General features: G+C 42.1%; 1 protein-coding gene across 3 annotated transcripts in view; it reads left to right on the top strand.

Moving 5' to 3' along the window:
* Positions 1-18,443, top strand: part of adamts7 (a disintegrin-like and metallopeptidase (reprolysin type) with thrombospondin type 1 motif, 7) — an 89,184-nt gene that overhangs the window by 61,846 nt on the left and 8,895 nt on the right. Inside the window, exons 17-24 of one of the 3 annotated variants that reach the window (XM_030376329.1) lie at positions 1,053-1,179; positions 2,077-2,290; positions 2,652-4,451; positions 6,026-6,178; positions 6,776-6,949; positions 10,488-10,634; positions 11,900-12,062; positions 13,108-13,970. In XM_030376329.1, the coding sequence (XP_030232189.1) occupies positions 1,053-1,179; positions 2,077-2,290; positions 2,652-4,451; positions 6,026-6,178; positions 6,776-6,949; positions 10,488-10,634; positions 11,900-12,062; positions 13,108-13,331 (3,002 nt within the window). In that variant the 3' untranslated portion in view covers positions 13,332-13,970. Of the gene's footprint in view, positions 1-1,052; positions 1,180-2,076; positions 2,291-2,651; positions 4,452-6,025; positions 6,179-6,775; positions 6,950-10,487; positions 10,635-11,899; positions 12,063-12,320; positions 12,893-13,107; positions 13,971-18,443 lie in introns of those variants that run through there. The other 2 variants (XM_030376331.1, XM_030376330.1) reach the window with 2 other exon arrangements.

Here is an 18,443-nt window from a genome sequence, read left to right as displayed (position 1 = left end):
TATCCTATATTTATTGCATGGACATGTTTTATGAACACATTATTCTCAACAACCCCCGAACATATTGATTCTAGATTCCTGTGATAGGAGCGGGATGCTGTGATGAGGATCACAAAACTGTACTGCTTGAGCTGTAGAAATTATTTGGAAATTCCTTCTAAAATGCAAAAGAAAATTGTTTGCTGAAGATGACCCATTTATATTTGATTCATGATGTAGTCTGCAGGCCTGTCTTCCATGCCAGTCCCCCAGTGTTCTCTCATTTGTCTTTGGTGTGGTTCACCTGTTGGCCTCTTTCTCATGCTGCCATCGTGTTCCCAGTTTAAAGGGGACTTATTATACCACCAGGTGTGAGTGTGATTAGCCTTACAAGCCGTTTCGAAAAATTTTCGAAACGGCTTGTATGCTAATCACACTCACACCTGGTGGTATAATAAGTCCCCTTTAAACTTCATTCTCATCACCATGTCTTCGAGAGAGCGAGAGAGAGAGAGTTAGTTCACAGGAGATACTTTTCTGAAAATATCTCACCGGCATCCTGCTGTTGCTCTGTTAGAATCTATTGACGCTGCACAATGTATGGCAGCCACAGAGAGTCCGCCATAGAGGTGTGTGTGTGTGTGTGTGTGTGTGTGTGTGTGTGTGTGTGTGTGTGTGTGTGTGTGTGTGTGTGTGTGTGTGTGTGTGTGTGTGTGTGTGTGTGTGTGTGTGTGTGTGTGTGTGTGTGCATATATATATATATATATATATATATATAAAATGCACAATTGCAGTGCATTCAATTGCAACCATGGGATCTTGTGATGCAGACATGTACAACCTGCTATTGTGGCACAGACTGTTGAAAGTGTGCAACCTGCTGCCATTGCTCATCAAGAAGATATTACTACAGCACTCGCCAAAGCAATAACAGAGTCGATCAATGAAAACCCTAATTTATTTTCCATGAATTTATTCCGTAATACAATCACCCCATTGGTTAAAAGAAAGTTAATACTTTTTTTTTAAAACGTTTGGTACTCTCCTTACAATTATGTGCGTGCGTGTTTCAGGTGTCCAGCGGCAGATCGTCCATTGTGTGGAGAGGACCTCAGGGATAGTGGAGGAGCACTTCTGTGACGCCATCATCCGGCCGGATGATGAACAGACCATATGCCAAAAAGAACAGTGCCCCCCTACGTGAGTTAACCTTGCCCGCAACAGAAATACCCCCACCTGTAGTACTTGACATCACAAAACACCCAAACATAAAGTGTGTGTGTGTGTCTGTGTGTGTGTGTGAGACACTCGAAAAAAGATTTGATTAAGTCCTTGAACGATATCACATTGTCTTCTTACATTTTACATTTACATTTAGGGCATTTAGCAGACGCTTTTATCCAAAGCGACTTACAATAAGTACATTTGTCATAAGAAGTGCATCAATATATCTCTGTCGGTACAGAAAGGATGTTCGTAGAACCAAGTGCAAGTACAACAATCACTAGGCTAACCAATTCCCTGTGTTACAGCCATGATAGCAGCGACTGCAGTTGCTACACAGCTAAGTACTATAGTACAGTTTTCTTATATATAGATCATCGCGATAACTTCATCTTTTCCTACCCCTCTGTTTTGCTGGCAGGGAAGAATAATGTGCAGCGTTTAGATAGAAAATGTGTTTTTCTGCAGGTTTTCTGAAATTTCTCATCTCTCTCTCTATGTATATATATCACTCTCTGTTCCTCTCTCTCTGTCTTGCTCTCTATATCGCCATCTCTATCGATCTTTATCCCTCCATCTCTCCTCTTCCTCCTCTCTCCTTCAGTCCCCCTCTTCCTCTTTATCCTGCTCACTCTCTTCCTCAACCTCCCCCCTCTCTCTCTCTTCCCTTTCTCTCTTTCTCAACCTCTCTCTCATGCTCTCTCTCCCTCTCTTCCCCATCTCTCTCCATCCCTCCCTTGTCCCCTCCCTCTCTCCTCTCCCCCCTCTCTCTTTCTCCCCCACTCTTCACTCTTCTCTCTCTCTCTCTCTCTCTCTCTCTCTCTCTCTCTCTCTCTGCTTCAGTGAATATCTGTTTCTCTCCCCGATGCGTAGCTGGTGGGCGGGGGAGTGGCAGAAGTGTTCGTCAAGCTGCGGGCTGTCAGGCTTGACTAAACGCACAGTGCTCTGCATCCAAGCAGTGGATTTGGAGGAACGCCAAGCGTTGCAGCACACTGAGTGCAAACACATGGCAAAGCCTGAGTCTGTCACCTCCTGCAACACACACGTCCCCTGCCCGGCAGACTGGATCTCAGGCAGCTGGGCAGACGTAAGGCCAAATTAAGTTACCTCTGCTGCCATATCACTTAGTTCCCCTGGTGAGGGTTTGTTCCAGCTCTAGTAATGAGGAAGTGTATGTGAAGGAAATGGAATCATTTGAGTTAATTGTCGCTCTTTATACCTCATCTCACTCATCGCTTGTAACCAGGATATGTCAAACTCTGCTCGCTGAATCATTTTCATATTTATTTATATTCTCTTCTGTTAAAGGTAAACTGAAAATAATCCATCCAGCCTCGTCTTCATTATTCTGTCAGCATTATTTCATTTGAAGATAGAAAGATACAATAAATGGATGCTGTTTTCAGCACTGCCTTTGCTCATCGCCTTATGTTTTGTTGTGTTTCCAGTGTTCGCTGACGTGTGGCACAGGCGTGCACCAGCGTAACGTGACCTGTTCCTGGAACACGGGTGTGGCCTGTGATTCACACAGGAGACCCCCCGTCACCTCTTCCTGCCATGTTCGGGACTGTCAAGTCGTTGCCGACAACTTTGGGAGAGAAGACGACTGGTCCGGGAGTGGATGGACAAGCAATCAGGGGGTAAACGAGATCAACTCCATACCTGAAGTTGGTCATAGTGCACCAAAGCAAACACCCAGCACCCGAGCTCAGCCCAGGGCCCACAATGAGCTGGACAACGTGATCGAGGCAGAGTTCCCGCCACGCCATCACGTTGATAAGGGCAACCAACCCATCGAGAAAAACGTAAAAGTTGACGATTTCTACTATGACTATAATTTTATTAATTTCCACGAAGACCTGGCGTATGACGTTGTTGACACTGAGAACAGTGTAACGGAGGAGCAGGAGAGTTTACCCATTCAGCAAGAACACGTGCCGGAACCCACAACAGAGGAAAACATTGCAAGGAGGCAACCGGCAACAACTACCTCAGCCGCTACTATTGAAACAACACAGGGTCACACGGGAAACATTAAAGAGAAGCAAAGCGACACGCCTGAAAAGATTTCACTAGATCTGGAAAACATAGTCTTTCCCGAGGATGACTACTTCTTGCCAGTCTCTACGATGACTGCAAGGCCGCCAGTGCCGCTATCTCCAACCAGGCATCCACATTCACCGAAAGAGTGGCAAGTAAGGCGAGGCAGTCCCGAAGATCCGAGCACCTTACCTGGATTCGACGTGAACAAGCAGGAACCTGCACAGTCAGAGACACCGCAAGAGGAATTTATACATTCAAAAGGGGGTCTTAATGCGGAGGAGGATGGGAACACGCCCGGGACGTTGAAACCTGTAACTGCCACTCAAGGTTATACGGATGGGTCCCTGGCCAGTGCTGAGGAGATTGAGGATGCTGATTATTTTGAACATCAATCCTCTGACGAAACTACCATTGATGACTCACAGGTTGCGAATGATAACACGGAGCCACCGTTACCTTCAACCTCTGAAGAAATTGCTGTTCGATTTCAAACGGAAAGCGCACCAGCTTCTCCAGAGGGACCAGATAAGGGCGCGGCAGAAATCCCCACAGCTGCTAGTCGCTGGTTTGATTTGTCAGCAACTTTCCCGACTGCCGTTATGTCGCAGTATACAGACTATGATAAACGTCTGCGGGAGTCAAACTCCACTGGCCAGGCAAATCCCAGGCTCACCAACTGTTCCTTTAAGGTCACTGCGTACCCTTCCTCTCAGGAGTCTGTTACGGCTCATTCAATCTCAGGACACCAGGAGACCTCTGCCGACACCTTACCAGTTATTGAAACGCCCTTACCACCAAATGGAGGCCCTCTGCTTCCGGCACTGTCCAAGCTAACACATTCTACCTGGCCAGGGTCCACAGAGGAACTGCCAACCCGGCCCACACTGATTGAAAGAACCGCGCCAGACGGGAGCCCTCTTCGTACCCACCTTGAACCGTCCTCCTCATACGGCGACGACAATGAGATGAATGTACCTCTGGAGATACCGAGGGGCAAAAGTGAAACCCAACCTCCAGAGATCACCCCAGCCACCTCTGTTTCACTCACCCAGGCAGAAACAATGACCCTGCCGTCCCAAGGACCTGCTGGGTCCGCTCTGTCCGACCTTTCCTCAGGGTCCGTTCCGGGGCCAACAAAGCTCCCAATTCCGGCCTCCAACCAGGCCACCGCAGCTGCCTACTGGGTCGTCGGCAACTGGAGCTCAGTAAGTTCCACCCTTACTCCACGGGATTCCACACATATCTGTGGTCGAGGCGCGGACTAATCAGAGTGGTCCTATTCTTTATTGTTTCCCTAGTTCCCTATTTGCCTTTATTATGGCAACAGACTTGGCCCGATAAATATATATTCTGTCGTGAAATTTAAGTAGACACGTATGTATGTATGTATGTATGTATGTATGTATGTATGTATGTATGTATGTATGTATGTGTGTATGTATGTATATTTGTATATTTGTATGTATGTATGTATGTATGTATATATACATACGCAGGCACGTGCACAGAAATTTTGGGGGGCAGGTGCTCAAAAAAAAAAAAAGGGCACCCATCGCCAAAATTATTTATGAAATTAAAAATAATAATGATAAATAAAAAAAACACAGGAGGTTTTCAACTTATATATTTATTTGTGTTAACAAACTAGATCAAATGATCAAATTGAATAAATAAATGAATAACAGGCATAAACAGACAAAACAAGGCCATATTGTATAAGCAAATAGTATGTTAAATAATCAAACAATATTCTAACTTAAAACTTATCAAAACTCTGCTCTGGATAAATAAAAGGATCTTCACAGGAGCATCCTCCTTGGTGCCATGTCTTGGAAGATTTGTATCACTTCACTGTGATTTATTTCAATGTCTTGCTCAATGGCAAGCAGGAGAAGGTCAGAGAGTCTTTCTTCCCCACAGAGACTCCTGAGCCTGTTCTTTATAATCTTCAGTTTTGAAAAGGATCTTTCCACTGAAGCTGTTGTCACTGGCAGTGTTGCATAGATCCTTACCATCTTCACAAATGTTGGAAAGATGAGCTGGCCAGAGTTCTCCTCCACAATGGCAAGGATTTCTTGCAGGTTCTTCGAGGGATAGCTGGAGTGGAACACCTTTACCTCTGTCTTCAGCTGGTCCTCATTTTCCTCATAGAAGTCACAAAGAACATGGACAGCTTCCTCTGCCTCTGGGTTTGGGGTGCTTGTCCAGTTGGCACACACTGTTAGAGAGTGGAAGGACCGTATGATTGAGCCAGTTGGACTTCCAGTGATGCTCCTATGGAATCTCCTGTTGAGCTCTGAAGTCAAGGTATCAATAAATGTGTAGTACACATTCTTCCTGTAGTATGACTCCAAAGAGTCAATCTCATCACCCACTCAAAAAAAAAAAAAAAAAAAAAAATTGGGCTCAAGAAAAAAAAGGGCACTTTTTCTCAACCAGGGCACAAGGGCTGGTGCTTGAGCACCACTTGGGGTCTATCTGTGCACGTGCCTGCACACACGCACACCACAGCTCTATCTATCACTCTATTTTATGTGTTGCTTATCCCTTTTTTCTTTCTCTGTTTTGTCTTTGAATGAAAAACATTAGAACATTTGACGTTTTGTCATCAATCGTGATAAGACCCTGAGATGTTCGGAGTAAAGGTGACTCCAAGTGTCATTCCCTAAGCATATATTGTCGTCCCGATGCTTGATGTTTACGACTTGTATCTTGGAGTCTTTGTTTGTTTTTATGCTGGATGCATGAATTGTGATGTGTTCCCCTGGTTCTCTGCTAGTGCTCCACCAGCTGTGGCCTTGGGGCTATCTGGAGACGACTGGCCTGCAGCACGGGTATAGACTTGGATTGTGACCCAGCCAAGAGGCCGGCGCCCGCCAGGCGTTGCTACCTGCGCCCCTGCTCTGCCTGGAGGACAGGGGAATGGAGCAAGGTCAGCTGTTTTTGGCCTCTTTGGCACAGATCGAAATGTCAGAATCTGGAAGCTTTAATTGCACATATGTCAAGTTTCCATCCAGGTGCACACATTGAACAGGACAGCCAACCTCAACAGGAAATAAGGTGCTGTATAAATATATACTGTATATAGTTTTGTGTATATAAGATGCACAAAATAAATGAGACCATAAAAGGACTCTGTAAGGTGCAGCAATTTTAAAGTGATTTTAGTGCACAACAGTAAAACTGCCAAGGATCTAGGAGTGGCTGTTCAGCAGCTCCTTCCCATGTTTGCAATGACTAAAATAACTATTAACTGCGCCTTGAAGACTAATTTTATACACAAGATGCTGTTCCTGGCTTGGGTTGAAGGCAGGCATTGAAACATTAAAGATGTTTTGCTTGTAGGGCAGGAAAATTGGAAAATTATTCAAGGTTGTCTTATTGATTTTCTTCCCGGTAAAAACGTTTTGATTAAAAGATCTCAGAACAAGGGCCATTGTAAGATGATTAACAAATGGACTTGGGTTCAGTAATGGTGGAACCCTGTTCTGCCTTAACGATGTATCCTGAAATGTCTCATAAACCCCAGTGCTCTGCGAGCTGTGGAGGAGGCGTGACCCTCCGAGAGGTCCAGTGTTTCGACATGCGCGACCCCAGGCCTCTCCGGCCATTCCACTGCCAGGCCATCTCCCAAAGGCCCCGCACACACATGCCCTGTAATGTGCAGCCATGCCTGGAGTGGTACACCTCATCCTGGGGCCAGGTGAGTCGGCACCGCCTGCACGGCGTACGAGCAGTAAACAGCATTCTGGATGGTAGGCCCCAATCCCTAGAGTCATGTCCTGTTCTGAGCTGCATGGGAAGAAATGAGGGAAGAAAAGCTCATGGTAGTCCATGTGCTTTACTTCACTGCAATAGCAATCAAAGCAATCCAAGCAAAATTATTTGAATAGCAGGTTTAAGGTAAAGGGAACTCACAGAAGAGCAGTATGAATTTTGTTTTAATATATTTTGTTTAAGGCCGGGTTACAACAGTGCACTTTTTTGACCTTTCTATTGATTAAACCGAGAGTCATCCGCTGACATCTTGTCTTGTGCGTAGTGTCGCACAAGGCATCCGAGATCGTGGGCAGGAGTGTGTTGGCATGTGTTAACGGGACTTCTCCCCCACAACCAGCATGCGTCCCTGCCAGGGTCCTTGCTCATTTCTTCTTGAAAATGACAACTATTGCTGACCATCCGTAAAGCTCTTAGAAATTAAAGTCAATAGTATAGAAGAAAATGTTAGTTTGAATGTGTATTTGATTTGTAACCACATCTGATTGATGGCCACATCTGAGAGAGGGTTAAGCTTTGCGGACACTTACACAGTTAATGTTGATGTCTTTAGCTTATTGGACCTGTAGTATAATTCCACTTATACAACGGGGGACCTAAATCCAGCGATCTGATTGGTTCCCAACTGTTGTATAATGAGCGTATACATAACTGCTATGACGCCCGATCATTTTGTGAAAGTGTGCATATCACTCCGCGCCTGGAAGTAGAAACGGTTACAAAGTAAAACATATGTTGGATGATGGAGAGGGCGTAAATGTTGTTACTCCGGGAGTGAGCAAGGCGATGGAGAGACTATCGAAAACTTAGGCACACGGCGAGTGAACTGCTCCATAGGATAAATTGCCGGCGAACCGCTCTATCGGAGCCTACTCTCGGAGGGACGCTAAAGTGTGTTGCATAGCGACCGTCGATGCATAGCGGCAGCCAGGAGGGACTACTTTTTGGTATTCTTTAATAAAAACGGCTATTTTGACTTTCTTGGTTTCTTTTTAAATGTAGTGTGTCTATGACTTTCGTTTCGCCATAACAGTAACCGTTGTATAAAAGCAATAGATCACTTCAGTCAGTGGCATGTGCTCATTATACCACTGTTAAGGGGCGTTGTCCGGCCCCGACGCGCAGCGGAGGGCCGGCGACCCCCTTCACAGTGGTATATGGAGCGGGCGGGGGTTGGGTTATGCTCATGGTAACGGCAGCTTTGAGTTACTATTTTTTAAATGCCACTTCAGTCAGTGGCATGTGCTCATTATACCACTGTGAAGGGGGTCGCCGGCCCTCCGCTGCGCGTCGGGGCCGGACAACGCCCCTTAACAGTGGTATAATGAGCACATACCACAGCCTGGCGTGATCTATTGCTTAATTCTATGATGCTCAGACACAACGCCAGTACAAAAAAAATAGTAACTCAAAGCTGCCGTTACCATGAGCATAACCCAACCCCCGCCCGCTCCATATGTAAATATAAAGGGCTAAAGTAACAAATACACAACGATTCTTATTTTAAAGGGATTATAAAGTAATTGAAACATATTCATGATTATTAGATTTCTGCCATGTCTGTTCAGCTTGATGCCACTAAATTCTACACACTGCACCATTAACTGCACCATTAAAATCAGATGTTGTACACATCTGATGTCAATTCTGACACCCAAGGTTGTCGTGTGTGGGTGTGAGTGAGGGTGAGTGCATGGATGGGTGTTTTATTTGTTATCTCAAATGTGATTTAAGAGCAAGATTTCTTCAAACTGAAGGTCTAATATAGGTCTAATATATACAACAGAGTGTTTCTCTGTTGCTCTGTTTGTTATGTTGGGTATGTGGGAAATAATAACCAATCGCTGAGGATTAAGTTTGTAGTCTTGCTGCGACTAAAAGGCAATATGGATATACATTTGGCATAAATCTTCTGACATTCAAATGTGGCTGAATGAATAACCTTCCTTCAGCATTCAGGGGAAAGCGTTGAAATGCAGTGTTATCATTGATATTTATTTGTCAATCTACATATGAGAGGTTTGGTTTGATGACAAGAAGTTAAGATCTTTTTTTTTTTTTAAGAAATTCAGTTAGATTTTTGTGTCATTTTTATTCTGCTGTTGCAATGGCAACAGAGAGATGCACTGGCTGTTGGTGACACATCCAGCTGGATTGCTTTATACAAAGCACAAGCATTGAAGTCAAGCTAGGGCATATTTTCAAATGAGGTCTGACTACCACGCCTCTCTGCTGGAAGGGTCATGACTTGTTAAGACCCAACTCAATGCTCATAGACCTTTTTCAAAGAGGCATCATCATAGGATAAAAAAACATTCATAACACTAATTATGTGACTGCTACTTTTATGTACCACGGCATGGTCGTAAACTAAACTAGGGAAGATAAGTCTATAAGTCTACTTGAGAAATATTGCCAAAGTAAGGCTGTTTATTACAAAACAGTATGCCAAGATACAATTTGCATTACTAGCAAGTTTGACAATTCTATGCCCTCTTCATTGGTTGATAGTAACCTTCAGATGATTTTGAACTCTACTGCCAGACTTTGAACAAGATGGGGAAAAGAGAGCACATTACTCATGTTTAAGGCTCCTGCAGTGGCTCCCCCTTTATTTTAAGGTCCTTTTACCCGCATACTAATACATAATATTGTCTAATAAAGTAAACATTTCAGACTTGATAACCCCTTATCAACCAACAAGAGGCCTTAGGTATTTTGGCTGTTCCTGAAGTAGCCAACAAAGAGATGGGGAGCTTACTGTAGCTCCAAGACTGTGGAACACCTGGCCCAGTTACATTAGATATTCATGCTCTGTTGACATTTTTAAGAACCAACTGAAGACGTATTTATTCGAGCAGGCTTTTAATTAAATGTATGTTTTCATCCCTTTTTACGATAATCAAATATGGTGAAGCTATAAATATATGCATATTTGCAACGCATAAACGGTTATAACTTGTTATCACGTTGACGAAGGTTCGGCTGTCTAAGATTGCTAAAAGATATGAGATATAGCAGTATACACAGTAACTCAAAATGGATGCATTCGTTTGAAGTCTGCCTATCAAGACCGCAGCCTCTCCCAAATGCTGGCCAGGCTTTAAAGGGATCACACATAATTCCTGCCCCTAACGGTTGAAAGCCGCATGAGTGCTGTGCAGGAAGTCCATGATTTGAATCCAACCTTGACCAATAAGAATGGATATGACTGACACTAGGGTGGATCCTACAATGAAACCTCAGTGGAAAGAATTGCAACGTTTATTTTCTCATTCGCCATAAAGATTGTAATTTAGGTTCCAATCAAGCTCTCAAAGGAAAGCGTATCTAGCATGTTCAATTTGCATAGATATGTGCTTACCGGACACCATGTTGTGTTAGCACTCTAGCAGCATGTCTAAGTGTGTGTGTGTGTGTGTGTGTGTGTGTTTGTGTGTGTGTGTGGGGGGGGGGGGGGGTAGTGCTCAGAGGTCTGTGGTGGGGGGGAACAGCAGCGCATGGTGACGTGTCCAGAGGAGGGGCAGTGTGACCAGGACCTGAAGCTTGCTCACATCCAGTCCTGCAACAGCCAGCCTTGTGCACAGTGGCTGACTGGATCCTGGGGACAGGTAAACAGCATAGGACACATGCACAAACACACGCGCATACACAAGCACACACAAACACACACCAGCAGGCAGGCAGGTCTCAACACACACACATTCATGCATGCACACGCATAAGCAAGTACACTCAACCAACACATTCTCCTATACAAGGTGCATATTACCCATAAAAGTAGGCCTATGTTAGGGCCTACCTAAAAAGATCATTTTACGACAGTGGTCATCTCTGTGCAGTGATTAGCAGCTTTTAAGCCAATTAATATTTTCCCAAACTCTATGGGGTTAGCCACACATAAACAGACACACACACACACAATTTAGTTGTATCACTAAGGACAATTATTCAGAAATTCTGTCGGATGACAGCTGGCTTGGCGCACACAAAAAGGCTCTCAGTACATGGTTGTGAATAATGGTTCAAAGGGATGGTTCAATGGTTTACAAAGGTTATTTTTTTCTGAGGACGCTACAGATTATATTTATATAGCTTATATTATATTTATACAATTTATATAGCTTATATTATGTATGGGTGAATTGGTCATAAAAGAATGAGATGGAATTAAATAGAATTAAATAAATAAGTAATTAATAAATCCAGTGACTGTCAATCACAGGAAATTATTAAAAAATAGGATCAAAGACATGAATAAGCTTCAGACTTATAAGTCATTGCATCTATTTAGGGGGAAGGGCTATGACTCCTCATAAACTGCCAATGTCATTCATTCATATTGTTATATAGACTCTAGCAGCATATGGAGCATATCAAGACATCCAGCATTGATTTGAACATAAAACAGGGAAAATTATCAATAAGGTTGAGCTTCAACGTAAAAGTGACATTTAATTTGGAAGATTTCATATACACCAATATTCACCTTATTTGATGCTTTGTAATTTGATTCATCATATTCAGCCGGCAGCCATTTCTCACATTATGTAATTTCAAAGGGACACAGAAAATCACCTTGCTCCTACTCTTGATTTGAGAGCCAAACGTTTCTTATCCAGCAATCTTAAAACTGAAACCTAATTTACAATCCCTGATTGAAATCCTCGTCACCACACAGTCTCAGATATAAGACATGAGACACGGATCTGTTCTGGTCCGGTTCCTGATGGTCTATCTCTCTCTCTCCCCCTCTCCCTTTCTCTCTCTCTCTCCCGCCCTTTATATAAATTAAGTGATGTGTGTTTGACCCAGACACGAAACCCCTACCGTCTGTGATGAAGGTCTACTTATTAAAGGCATCATGTTTTTGCAGTGCTCTTTGCTATGTGGGGGTGGAGTGCAGCATCGCCTCATCAAGTGCGTTGACACAAGGGCAGAGATGGAGGACGAAATGGACCAGGCACAGTGTGAGCCTCAGCCCATGCCCCAAAGCACCAAGAAGTGTAACTTGCACGAGTGCGAGAGTGCCTCTTCTGGTAGGTGACGTGCCCTACACTTGAAAAAAATGTTCTTACAGGGATTACTTCGTCATTGGACAGAATGCCAATGCAACTTTTTGCACAGTTAATTTTTTTTTTAAGGATTTTCCTACTGCCTTTATGTATTTCTTGCTTTCGTATTTGCATTGACGTCAACTCAAAGCATTTTATTTTCTACCTTTCAAAACATGCCTGAGGAGCTTCAGATTCAGATGAATATGATTTATTGATCCTTGCGTAAATTATTTGTTACAGTTGCTCAGCTAGAGCCAAAAACCTTGCTGAGCATTCAAGAACTCCCTAATCACCATAGAAACCCTAGTTAATTGTCTTTGTTTGACGACAAACAGCACTGCCTTCAAGTCATTTTTGTGGCTACTAAGAGAAAATCCCCTACCAGGATTGATCCAGCACAGTTGAATACGCTTGCACAAAAGATTCTTTCATAGTCCTCACAGACATGGCCATTATATCTATTAACAAAGAACCAGCTATCTGCCTTACTGCAATATGAATGAAATGGATGACATTTCTGTCTGGGCCGGGATGAGTATTCTATTCAGAAGAATGAAGAACATTATGAAAGTGATGTTCTAGCTGAAGAATAAAATGTTTTTGATTGAATTCTGAATATTACTCTGTTAACCAAGGGAAATCCCTTGATAATAGATAATACTAGCACTATTAATTTCTGTTTATTCATGAAACTCTTTGTGACAGAAGTAGTGTTAACCATAAAAGTTTGGAGTCTGCGTAACAGAAAATATGCATTTTGCAAGACGTAATTCTTTTTTAAACGCTGAATAAAACCACCAACAAAAAATATAGATCGGGTGCGGGTAAAACCCTTTGTCTATGAGTATTTCATCTTACTTTAATTGATTGTATTACATTTTGGATCCAAACACTCACTCAATTCCTGTTGAAGAATTTGTGGATGCTTCCAGTTTTGATCAATTTCAATTGAGGCTCGTACCTGTTATTAAAGCGACCCTCAGTGAATATCAAGCTGCAGCCTAAAAACAAAAGTATTCATTTGCAGAAATTGTAAAACTATCAACCTCTTCCCATGGGGTGAACCTGCACACGCCTCGTATATCCAGGTTTGTAAGAGGGGTCAACCCTACTCTGTCTGTCAAACTGTCAAATAATGAAGTGCATAACAGTGTGTGTGGGTGGGTGAGTGTGTTTTTGAACAACCATGCTATGGTCTGGTGGGTCAAATACGATTACTCTATTCTCGCCTTAGGGAATAGGGTGCTATGACAGCCTGAGCCGTGTATTTTCTTCATCGTTGGAGCATGGAAGGCTGGCTTATGGGATCATTGGAGCATAGTGCTCTTTAGTCTTCTTTACATTTGTTTGTACAGGGCAAGACCATTAAATTAGTTCTCAAACTACTCTTCAAAGAAAAATAAACAAACAAGGCTTCTGCATTTTACCTGTGTGTTCACAGCTAGAAAATAAGAGGTTGTCATTAAAGCGGTTTCCAGACATCAGAAAAACCGTAGACAGTGCAGCCGTGTAATTTGTATTGCAGATGAATGAAAGCCACATGGCACAGAGGGTAAATGAAGCCCTCGGGCTAGCTTTGAGGCTTCTCTCCAGCATAGCCAGTGGTCAACCCTGATGCCACAGTTATTTTGTAGAAATAATCTCGGCTTTGAACTTCAATCAATACTGGGTTCTACATGCACACTACATACTTGCATCTCATTCATATACATTTATACTGCCTGTATACATAATATTCTATAACCTCTGTTCACATTTCTGTATTGATCTGGTTTGGTGCTGTAAGTCTTTTAAATGTATGCAGTTTAGTAGTATGAATTAAAAAGTTAACTTGGACATGACGAACTTGTATAATACTGCTCATTTATAATGAATAAACATTTACTTTTATACGCTCCTTCTGAAAATGGATACAAAGAATAATTCCCATGGAATCACTGTGCAAATGTAATGTGACAAGTCTTAAAGTGATGCTAAACCGGAGGTCATTGCTAAGATAATGAATAACTAACCCCCTACTGGGTTAATCGCAAGCCTTTGTGAAATCGAATGTATTGGCTTCAGGTCACCCTCTATCCAATGGCTTAAGATTCAATAATTGGAAAGAGTGTAGAAGAAGGCCAGTCTTTGAAACTAAACAACCAAAACAACATCCTCCCATAAGGAGGCAGGCGCAGTCAACTCATAAGTTACAACTCATAAGTTATTGTCACAGTTCATTTCTCTCACTAATAGCTGACAAATAATAAAATAAATAAATAATAATACATTTAATTTAGAGGCGCCTTTCAAGACACCCAAGGTCACCTTACAGAGTATATAGTCATCATACATTATTTAAAAAACAAGACATTGTGTAAAAATAAATAAACATAAGCAATAAGAAATAAATAAAACAAAAACAAGACAAAACAAAACAAAGTGCTCCTTTGGACAAAATATTATGTTGTACATGCATGAGATTTATTGTAAACCTGACATAAAGTCCACTCCTTGCTTGCATGACTTGATTGCTACATGGCTAGCAATTAGCTCAATGGTGCGCTAGCAGAAAAGAGAACGAACTAATGTGCCTTTCCCTTTTTGGTTATTTAGCAGACCCTCTTTTCCAAAAAGTGACAACTCATCTTGCTTATGGAGTTCTACAGGTAGACAGGGACCATTGGAGTTAAAACGCAGGACCATCGGGGTTCAAACACAGAACCTTTCCCCTTGAAGGACATTCCAGCCCATGTCCAGTGAATGTAAAACATTCATGGGATGAAATGAAAAAAAACACATTTGTTGGATACGCTGAAGTTCAAAATGCAGTCACTCTGAGGCATGTTTAAAATTGATCAAAAGGCAACTTCAAACTGAACAGGGGAAGAGCTCAAAACAGAAAATACTAAAATAAGCAGAAGGAAAACCTATCACCTTGACCACACTCACTGACTGACTGATTAGCAGGCAGATACAGACTACCCAAACTGAATAAAAACAAGTGAATTAAAAATGTTGACCGAATACACAATAAACATATTGTTACAGGTCAGATTTAATAACAAATTTTCCAGTCTCGTCTGCACACACTCATAACTGTAGTTTTTAGGCAACCCGCAGCTAAAGAACAAGATAAGACAAGAATGGGGTCAAAACCATATACTTGAATGGTGTCAAAACCATATTTTGACACCATTCAAGTATATAAATCGAAGTGGATATCATTGAGTTTACTACTGCGGTTATTTTTGCAGTGATCTGCAATAAAATAAACCGTAAAAGGAAACTAAGAAAATTGTGTCAACCTCCTTCTGTTAAGTCCACATCTGCTCACTTGTCCCTAATATTACCGTATTCGCATCATGCACAATGCTGTTGCTTTGGTGCGATGCACAAACTTCCTGCTTTTCTCCGGGACCTTCTTTCAAATACAGACTTTTCATTGGCTGTTAAAAATTCCCCCAGTGATTTGCGTCTTTCTACTGCACACACAGCCCAGTCATGAAAGACTTGCCCTGATAAAATAACTTGTCTAACTAAATCTGGATCCTGGCAAAAAACTGTATTTTAGTATGTATTTTCTGAACACATTACAGGGCAGACTGCCTGACTTGAGCTGTGAATCTTCTGGAATCGCCCCGACTTCAAATTTGTTCCCAAATCGGCCATGAAAATTGTTTAATGTGTAGCTTAACTTAATTAGGGGAGAAATTTAAGGAATTGTGATTTTAGTTGGCGAGGAAAGAGGGCAGAGAAATGGGAGAAGTGATGGGATCATGGATGGTGGTGGCGCTGAATGTTGGACTGTCCATAAGAGGGCATCAGAAAAGGCTGAACGGGTAGACTTGATAAAGGCTTAAAAAAGTCGTTTGAGATTCATAATATCATCCGGAGGCGCACACAGCTTTTGGCCATGATAATATATTTTATAATATAAAGATATCTATATATTATACTATATTATTTAGATATAGAGCTCCAGGATTCCCGCCGGAGCACCCGGAGTGTACTAGAATATATTACAGAACACGGCCAAAAGCTGTGTTCGCCTCCGGATGATATTATGAATCAGAGCCGCTGCGATACATCCACTGTAAACATTAGTGCATGGTATCGTGGCCGCAAGCTGCTCAGTGGTGTATAAATCTGATGATTTATACAAAAGACATGGTGCTCCAAATGGATTAGGAAATCATAAAATAAATATTTTGTAATTATCCCAAAATATCCCAAACATATCACTGTTAGAGTTTATGTTCAGGAATCCGGTGAAAAGTGGTCAACAGTTAACCCATTGGAGGTTCTGGGCCTTTTCATTTGCAGTGAAAAGCCTGGTAACGATGTCCAAACAAAGCTTAACAACAAGGGCTCCAGGATAAACACCAAAGAACAGCTAAGTCGTATGGATTTTGCCTCTTGTTTCCTGCAAGCTCCTCTGTCTACTGTGCTATTTCAGGCCTTGTTACCACGTCCCCCGATACTGAGCATCCTGTTGGCTTCCGCTCCGGGAGCCGTGCTGCTGGGATGGGATACGTTGGCACAATGGTTGTAAGGCGGACATAAGGTTTTACAATGCACAAAAATAACTTTGCACTTTTTTATTTATTTATTGTATTTCCACTTATTAAGTATGGAAGCTATATGAGGAAATGTGTGGTGTCATGTCTGTCTTAAAGCTGCTGTGGCACTGTATCTATCTAATGCAGACTGAGGTTTCAGTAGGGATCGGGAATCAAGCTGGAAAACACCAGTAGAGACAGGCAGTTATGGCTGGAGCACAGCTACCTGCTGCTACTTAAAATTAACCTGCAGGCATGCATGCTTGCATGCACACATGGTATGGAAGACCAAAAGGGTCAAAACTAATGCTGTGTCTGAAATTGCGCACTTCTATACTTGCACTTACTTTTTTAAGAAAAACAATAAAATTTCAATTTTACAGTTTGAGTTGATTAGTGCTACACAGCTCTAAAACAAATACAGATAAATTCGATAGAAATTGATTGATATTGATAGGTATTAGAATTATGGAAATGATAAAGCAGAAAAAAAATACCACCGAAGAAGAACCGTCAAACTGCAAATTCATTTCCAGTTGTTTTGACAGTGCACTGTAGCAATGAGTACATACTGCGCCTATAAGTAGGTGTACTGTAGGGACAATGAAGTGCACTTATTAAGTGCACTTACGTAAGTGCGCAATTGCAAACACAGCATAAGCCTCATTGTAGGCAAGTATTCAGAGTTTTGACCCTTTTGGCCCCGCACGCATTCTTTCATGCACTTCCATTCATGCACAAACATGAAGTGGCTCTTGAATTTCCCGTCTGCAAAGAATAATTTAATACATTTCTTCAAGAAATTCCCCAAATGTACAGAAGCCATGTATCTTATAATTTAGTTTGTAACCTGTTGATACATAGGATAAAACAATTTGACGGATGTACCAAAACATCCCCAAAATGTAACCTAGGCCAAACCTCTTTGTGGTTGCAGCGAAAGCGGATGGGCCATATTGCATTCCAACAACTATTATTAACATGAACATAACAGAGGAAGTAAGCCTCACAACAAAGGGGGGGGGGGGGGGGGGGGGGGGGTTACAATTGATGGTCTTACGTCTTCTTACTTTTTCCGGTCCCTCCCAGTCATTGTTTGCAAGGTACTGATATTTGAATTAACTTGTATTCCAGTTGTCAGAGGGAAAAAAAGACAATGCAGGGAACGAGGACCAATTTAAGTTTTGTTGACGATTGACATTCAAGGATAGTCAATCTTGTAGTTTATGTGTTTGTTTGTGTGAGTGTTTGGGTTTGTGAGTGTGTGTGTCTGTGAGACTTATGTATAAACCTTTTCTCTCTGCTCCCACAAGGCTTTCCCATAAGGCCCTCATCCTTCCTGCTGCTTGAGTCACAACCCCAAGGGTGGGAGTCATATTTAAAAGTGGCCAGTGCATATGGTTGGTTTCCACGCGACAGATACAACTGCTCCTTGCGCACTGCAGAAAATAGAAATCTTTTGTATGGCAGAGCTGCTTCTGCCTTGCTCTTGCCTAGTACATTGAGTATTGTAACAACCAAGGTTTCTGGTCCATTCATCCATTTGCCCATCTATACAGAATATGTATTGTTCTCAGTCAATGTTTTTTGTTTCGGCAAGAAATATCACTTCACTCCAGTAACAAACAGGAAACAAAATTCTATCCACATTCCAACACCAATCAATCAACATTCTCAAAAAACACAATAGTAATATAATCAGTATTGATGTCGTATTTTTCTCATTTGTGAAACCAAATCCACTCATCGATTGTACTGTCAACCATACTAGTCTAGTAGTAATAATTCAGGGATGCAGAAATAGCTCAATGTGAATAGAGCA

Source organism: Gadus morhua, chromosome 14 (assembly GCF_902167405.1).
Source record: "Gadus morhua chromosome 14, gadMor3.0, whole genome shotgun sequence".
Classification (NCBI taxonomy): Eukaryota; Metazoa; Chordata; class Actinopteri; order Gadiformes; family Gadidae; genus Gadus; species Gadus morhua.
This window is presented reverse-complemented; position numbering and strand designations above follow the sequence as displayed.